The following is a 7,500-nucleotide window of genomic DNA, read 5'->3' as shown; positions in this document are numbered from 1 at the left end:
TGCAAAGATTTCTGTAGTGGGTAGTAAATAATGGTGTCATATGTATGAATTGTGAATTGGTATTTGAGTAGATTATGAATTTGCATGTGAAATCTGCATTGTGAATTAATGAAGCGTGAGAATTATACCCTGACATGTGCTTATTCGATATATGATTTATATTTAATCCAAATTAAAATTTTTACGGTATCTGAAAAAAAAAATAAACGCCTCAAATTCAAAGGACAGCATGGAGCGATCACAAAGTCCACATCATTCGTAAACGTACAATAAAACTGATATATTTTGAAGTGGATAAGATTTACATTCTGAGTGCTGTTAAGATAAGCTTGTGTAATAGGAAAGTAGAGAGATTTTTTTTTGTATATAGTCTATACAGTATATGATATAAAGATCTGTATTATAGCCCTTCATTATCCTCACCACAACCACCATGGCCATCGCCGCCCACACGCCCACCACGCCCACCTCCACCCACCCCACCACGCCCCCCCTCACCCGCCCCACCACGCCCCCCCTCACCCGCCCCACCACGCCCCCCCTCACCCGCCCCACCACGCCCCCCCTCACCCGCCCCACCACGCCCCCCCTCACCCGCCCCACCACGCCCCCCCTCTCCCGCCCCACCACGCCCCCCCTCACCCGCCCCACCACGCCCCCCCTCAACCCGCCCCACCACGCCCCCCCTCACCCGCCCCACCACGCCCCCCCTCACCCGCCCCACCACGCCCCCCCTCACCCGCCCCACCACGCCCCCCCTCACCCGCCCCACCACGCCCCCCCTCACCCGCCCCACCACGCCCCCCCTCACCCGCCCCACCACGCCCCCCCTCACCCGCCCCACCACGCCCCCCCTCACCCGCCCCACCACGCCCCCCCTCACCCGCCCCACCACGCCCCCCCTCACCCGCCCCACCACGCCCCCCCTCACCCGCCCCACCACGCCCCCCCTCACCCGCCCCACCACGGCACCATCACCACCTCGGCATTCAGCACCAATGTCATTACCGGCCTCCACCACCAACACCAGCAACATAGATTCTAGGTGTAGACTCGCCTGGTTGTGATATGGTTGATGGTGAAAGAAATACGGATGATGTAAAGGTTATTCAAACAAGGCTCATGAGTGAGCTTTTGCTTTAGTAATGATTTTGGTGATATTCCATAGAATGATTTAGGGTGAATGATACATGAATATATATGTGCGTGTGTGTGTGTGTGAGTCTCTCTCTCTCTCTCTCTCTCTCTCTCTCTCTCTCTCTCTCTCGCTCTCTCTCTCTCTCTCTCTCTCTCTCTCTCTATATATATATATATATATATATATATATATATTCATATATATGTATATGTTTATATTTATATGCATATTTAAAAATATATATATTTATATATATGCATATCTAAAAATGTATATACTTACATTTATATTTATGAATATATATATACTTTTTTTTTTTATAAGTAGATATATATATTTATATTTGTATTTATAAATATATATTTTTATTTTATAATATATATATATATTTATATATATATATATTTATGAATATATGTATATATATACATATATATTTATAGATATGTATATGTATGTGTGTATATATATATTTATATCTATAAATATATGTATATATATATTTATATGTATACGGTATGTATGCAAATTAATATATAAATATATATATATATATATATATATATATATATATACGTTGAAAGCCTAAAGCAAAAGACAGCGAATGGAAAGAAGTATATATAAGGTCAAGCCTTTTGGTCATCGCCCGTTCTCAAAACCAGCCAACGAGCGAGCCAAGGCGGAGAGTAGGTCAGCGTGATGTAGCTGACCTGATCGGTGACGTCATCAGGGATTAGGTCAAGTTGGCGCGTGTTCGATTGTGTGAGTAATATTCGGAAAGCTCTGATCGGGTCCTGGCAGCGGGCACTGGTTTCGGCTTAAGGCTTGGAGTGTGTCCGAACCTTTTTTTTTTTTTCTTTCTTTTTTTTTTCTTTCATTCTGTCCGATATCTGTTTTTAGATGGGAATAAAATCAAATAAAATAAATCCTCATCTTTATCTTACTTCACTAACACGTAACCGCGACATTCGAAAACCTTCGAAACCACAGCATTCCAGAACCTTCCCAAATAGTCCCCAAATTATGCAAAGCAAAATAGTCCCCCAAATTATTCAAAGCAAAAGGCCAAAAAAAAAATAAAAAAAAAAAAATAAAAAAAAAAATCACCCACACCCAAGAAGAATTTATACATCGACTCCCCCTCACGCTCTTTCTTATTTACGAAAGAGGTACTATAATTGCTCGTCCCGTAAGAGAATTGGCGCGGTAATGATGACGAGCGCGACGCAAAAATACAATCGTTCAGGAAACAGCAATCACCGAAGCCGAGGGATCAGTCGCGTCGTTTCGCTGGGGCATCGCTTGCCAGGCGGGCTTGGTCGACGGGAGAGGGAGAGGGAGGGAGAGGGTGAGTGTGGGAGAGGGAGGGAGGGAGGGAGAGGAGAGGAGGGAGAGGAGAGGAGGGAAGGCGAGGGTGAGGGAGGGAGGGAAAAGGAAGAAGAGAGAGAGTGAGTGAGTGAGTGAGGGAGAGGGAGGGAAGGAGAGGGTGAGTGTGAGTGAGGAGAGAGTGAGTGTGAGTGAGGAGAGAGTGGGTGAGTGAGGGAGACAGTGGGTGAGTGAGGGAGAGGGAAGGAGGGAGAGAGTGGGTGAGTGAGAGAGAGGGAGGGAGGGAGGGAGATAGTGGGTGATGAAGTGAAGGAGTGAGGGGACTAGAGAGATAGAGATAAATAGATAGATAGAGAGAGAGTGAGAGTGAGTTGTGCGCGCGTGATGTAGATGAAAGAGCCGGTGTGTGTGTGTGTGTGTATGTGTGTGTGTGTGTGTGTGCGTGTGTGTGTGTGTGTGTGTGTGTGTGTGTGTGCGCGTGCGCGCGCGCGCATGCGTGAAAGGAGAGATGATGCGTGTATGTGTGTGTGTAAGTGTTGTTGGAGGTACGTTTCTGTGGCTGTGGGGGTGTACGTATATGATTATGTGTGTGTGTGACTACATGTACGCGTCTGTGAGTGTGTGGGTGTGACGGAGACTGTGTACTTGCATGTGCAACTGCATCTGTCGGGGGAATACCTAATTTTACTACTTGGGAGTCCTCGGTCTTGCAACACGGAGCTTCTCGCATGAATCAGGAGGTGCACCGCTTTGCGTCTGTCCACCAAATTAGGGAAGATCGTCTGAAATTCGTTTTTTTTGTTTTTTGCTAATACATTTCAAATAGATTTAGATTTTCAATAAGTAGATATAACTAGAAAAAAAGACGAATAGTTTTGTTTTGTTTAACACGTTTCGGATAAGATCAGGAGATTAGAAAAGAAAACAATAAATAGACCTATAAAGCACGAAATAATTTGTTTTCGTTTTTTTTTTTTTTTTTTTTTTATAAATGTTGAATAGAATTAGATTTAAAAAGAATCATATACCTAGCAAATCAAAAAAAAAATGGTTTCGATTTGTAAAAGCATTATGAATAGAATCAGGAGATTAAAAAATATATATATATATATACAGATCTGCAAAACAAGAAAAGCTTCGTTTTTTTTAAGTATTGTACATTTTGAATAGAATTTCGAATAGAATTAGGCTTTTTAAAAGATTGAAAATACGAATGGTTTCGCCTTTTTTAAATACATTTCGAATAGAATTAGAGATTTTCTATCAAAAAAAAAAAAAAAAAAAAAAGAAAACAAGAAAGTTTTCGAACCGTTAAGGATTGTGTAGTTGTTCTTATTCGGGAAGCGTGGAAAGCGTGTGTGTTTTGGCGCAGGTGCTGTGACTGCAAGCTGACCAATATCGCTCAAGCAAGCCAACAGGAAATGGCGAAAGATTAGTTCGAAAGCACGAGCTGGCTTGGCGTAAGGGTTGTACAGGGCTGGTGGTGGTGGGGGTGGGGATGGGTGGTGTTGGTGGTGGGGGTAGTGGTGTTGGTGGTGGGGGGGTGGGAGTGGGGATGGGGGTGTTGGCGGTGGGGGTGGGGATGGGGGTGTTGGTGGTGGGGGTAGTGGTGTTGGTGGTGGGGGGGTGGGAGTGGGGATGGGGGTGTTGGCGGTGGGGGTGGGGATGGGGGTGTTGGTGGTGGGGGTGGGGATGGGGGGTGGGGGTGGGGGATGGGGGTTGGGGGTGTTGGTGAGAGTGCGGGTAGGGATTGGGGTGTTGGTGGTGGGGGTGGGGATGGGGGTGTTGGCGGTGGGGGTGGGGATGGGGGTGTTGGCGGTGGGGGTGGGGATGGGGGTGTTGGCGGTGGGGGTGGGGATGGGGGTGTTGGCGGTGGGGGTGGGGATGGGGGTGTTGGCGGTGGGGGTGGGAATGGGGGTGTTGGCGGTGGGGGTGGGAATGGGGGTGTTAGCGGTGGGGGTGGGGATGGGGGTGTTGCTGTTGTTGTTGGTGATGCGGGTGATGTTACTGTTTTATTTGTAGCACCCTAATGAGAGAAGTGCAGTGTTAGCAGGTACATTTTCCGTTTTCTGTCTTGATGATAATTCCGATTTTAATTGAAACTAATTTTGGTGTTATCGCAACAAACCTATGGTCCTCAAGGTTTATGATAATTCAATTTTTGATTCATTCTGAATTTAAGTCGTTTTTATCTCGAATAATTAACCATTGCAATTGCTCACCTTTCTCCTCTTAAAGATCTAAATAAGACCTCTCTTTTAAATTTTATATGTATATAATATATTTAATATATATATATATTAGATATTTTGATATATATATTAATTACCACAAATCCAGGTCTCCCCCCTTCTCTCTCTCTCTCTCTCTCTCTCTCTCTCTCTCTCTCTCTCTCTCTCTCTCTCTCTCTCTCTCTCTCTCTTTGCGACATAAAAGTATAACAGTGAAGGAATCTCAATTTTAAACCTAAGATTTTTTCTATTGAAAATTTTGCCTCAATCTTATTTGGAATTATATAATTTATGTTTTACTTTCAGAATATCATTTACGTTCGTTTTAATTCGTGTTTTGCTATGATATTTTTCATTTTTTGTAGACAGTAGTCTTTTACATAATTTCCTCATTTTTTTTTTTTTTTTAAGGCTTCGTCGCTAACAGGTCAAAAGTGACGCGATTTCGGAAGTAACGCTAACCTTCTGTCTGCCTGTAGGTCTGCGTCCGTACCGTGGGAAAGTGACCACCAAGTGCCTAGGTCTCCTGGGCACCGTATGGCAAGCGACCTTCGCCAGGGTAGGAGAAGACTGGGTATTCCTGGCGGTGCTGGGCGTCGGCATGGCTATCATTTCCTTTATTATGGACTATGGCATTGCGATGTGTAACAAAGGTAAGGCTTGTGGGATATCTTTTCCCCATTTTCTGTTTTTTGTGTGATTGGGAGAATAGTTTATGCTGGGGATGTCTGATGTTTTGAGGAAATGCGGGTGTGGGTTTAGGTCTGAACACACACGTACGCACACATACACACGCACACGCACACGCACACGCACACGCACACGCACACGCACACGCACACGCACACGCACACGCACACGCACACGCACACGCACACACACACACACACACACACACACACACACACACACACACACACACACACACACACACACACACACACACACATACACACACACACACACACACATGCACACACATACACACACATACACACACATACACACACACACGCACGCACGCACGCACACACCTGGCTCCTCCCCAGCTTGATGACTCGAGCGGCCAGATTTTGTGGCAAATTGGTACTACGCTGGCGCCATTGACCAGTTCCCTTCCGTCTGCCATTGGCTTTTCGCTCTGTTTCTCCTTATTTTGCCCCATTTTTTCCCTCCCTCTCTTTCCCTCCCTTCTTTGGGGTGTATTTTTTGCATCTCTCTTTTCTCGTTCGTTTGTGTGGTTTTCTCTGATTATCTCGCGTAATTTCTCTCATTTTCTTTTACTCCCTCTCTCTATCTATATATCTATCTGTCTGTCTGTCTTTCTCTTTCCCTCATTTCCTCTCTCTCTTCCTCCCTTTTCTTAATTTTCTTCCTTCTTATTTCCTTCCCTATTTCCCTACTACTCCATCACTCTCCTTCGTCTTTATCTTCCATCTTCTTTCTCTGTTCCCCCATCTCCTTCCTTTCTCTACTTTCCCTATGCTTCCTGCTTCCTTCCCGCTCATTCTGGTCTACTTCTGGCCTCCCTTTGGCCAGTGGTAATTGGCAGCCTGTAGTGGCAGCCTGTAGTTGGCACAGACTGTTTGAACTGGTCATTTGTAGGAGTTTTCCATTTTGCCTTTTGTCGTTATTGTTATTGTTATTGTTATATAATTTTTTCTTGTTATTGTCGTTGTTATTCTTATTATTGTTGTTATTATTGATATTATCTTCTCTCTTTCCTTTTTTCTCTCTTTCTCCTGTTTCTAAGTCTCTATCTATCTATTGTTTTACGTGTTTATTCTTCCCACTTTCTCCACTTCTCTTCTTTGTATTTTATCTAGAGTATCTATTGACCTCTCCTTCTCTCTCTCTCTCTCTCTCTCTCTCTCTCTCTCTCTCTCTCTCTCTCTCTCTCTCTCTCTCTCTCTCTCTCTCTCTCTCTCTCTCTCTCTCTCCTCTCTTTCCCCCTCTCTCCCTCTCTCTCTTTCTTTCTCTGTTGGTAAGCTAGTTAAATAAGATCATAATTTAATAATTTATCCATCCATGCCTTTCTTTTTATACCCATCTATCCATCCATCCAACCAGCAGTCAATCAATCTAACAATTTTCTATCTAACATTCTTTCTACTGATCTATCTTCTATCATCTATCTATCTGTCTATTTATATATTTCTCTATCTTTCTATCTACATATTTGTCTATCTTTCTATCTGTCTATTTAACTATTTGTTTATCAATTTTCTATCTACCAGTTTTCTATCAGTCTATCTTCTACCTATTTTTCCATCAATCTATAAATCCTCTACCTATCATTCTATCAATCTTTTTTCTATCTTTCCATCAATCTTATCCGTCTATTTGCCCATCTATCAATCTTTTCCCCATCTTTCCATCAATCTCATCCGTCTATTTGTCCATCTATCAATCTTTTCCCCATCTTTCCATCAATCTCATCCGTCTATTTGTCCATCTATCAATCTTTTCCCATCTTTCCATCAATCTCATCCGTTTATTTGTCCATCTATCAATCTTTTCCCCATCTTTCCCTCAATCTTATCCCTCTATTTGTCCATCTCTATCAATCTCAAAATCCTCACAGCCTGCTAACCCCTCCGCTGCGTCCTCTTCTCTTCCTCAGCCCGAATCTGGCTGTACCGAGACCTGGCGAGTCACACTGCCCTCCAGTATCTCGCGTGGGTGTCGCTGCCCGTCTGCCTCATCCTGTTTTCGGCTGGATTCGTGCACATCTTAGCTCCGCAGGCCGTGGGTAAGTTTGAGGGGGGCGGGGGGAATAATGTATGATTGTTTTAAAAAGTCTTG

At 44.1% G+C, this 7,500-nt stretch overlaps 1 protein-coding gene across 10 annotated transcripts in view; it reads left to right on the top strand.

Annotated features, from left to right (window-relative positions):
* The window catches only part of LOC125043530 (chloride channel protein 2-like), a 169,276-nt gene that overhangs the window by 115,448 nt on the left and 46,328 nt on the right, over nucleotides 1-7,500 (top strand). For all 10 annotated transcript variants that reach the window (XM_047639688.1, XM_047639687.1, XM_047639682.1 and 7 more), the window contains exons 4-5: nucleotides 5,175-5,348; nucleotides 7,319-7,447. In XM_047639688.1, coding sequence (XP_047495644.1) covers nucleotides 5,175-5,348; nucleotides 7,319-7,447 — 303 coding nt within the window. The remainder of the gene's footprint in view (nucleotides 1-5,174; nucleotides 5,349-7,318; nucleotides 7,448-7,500) is intronic.

Source organism: Penaeus chinensis, chromosome 34, assembly GCF_019202785.1.
Source record: "Penaeus chinensis breed Huanghai No. 1 chromosome 34, ASM1920278v2, whole genome shotgun sequence".
Classification (NCBI taxonomy): domain Eukaryota; kingdom Metazoa; phylum Arthropoda; class Malacostraca; order Decapoda; family Penaeidae; genus Penaeus; species Penaeus chinensis.
This window is presented reverse-complemented; position numbering and strand designations above follow the sequence as displayed.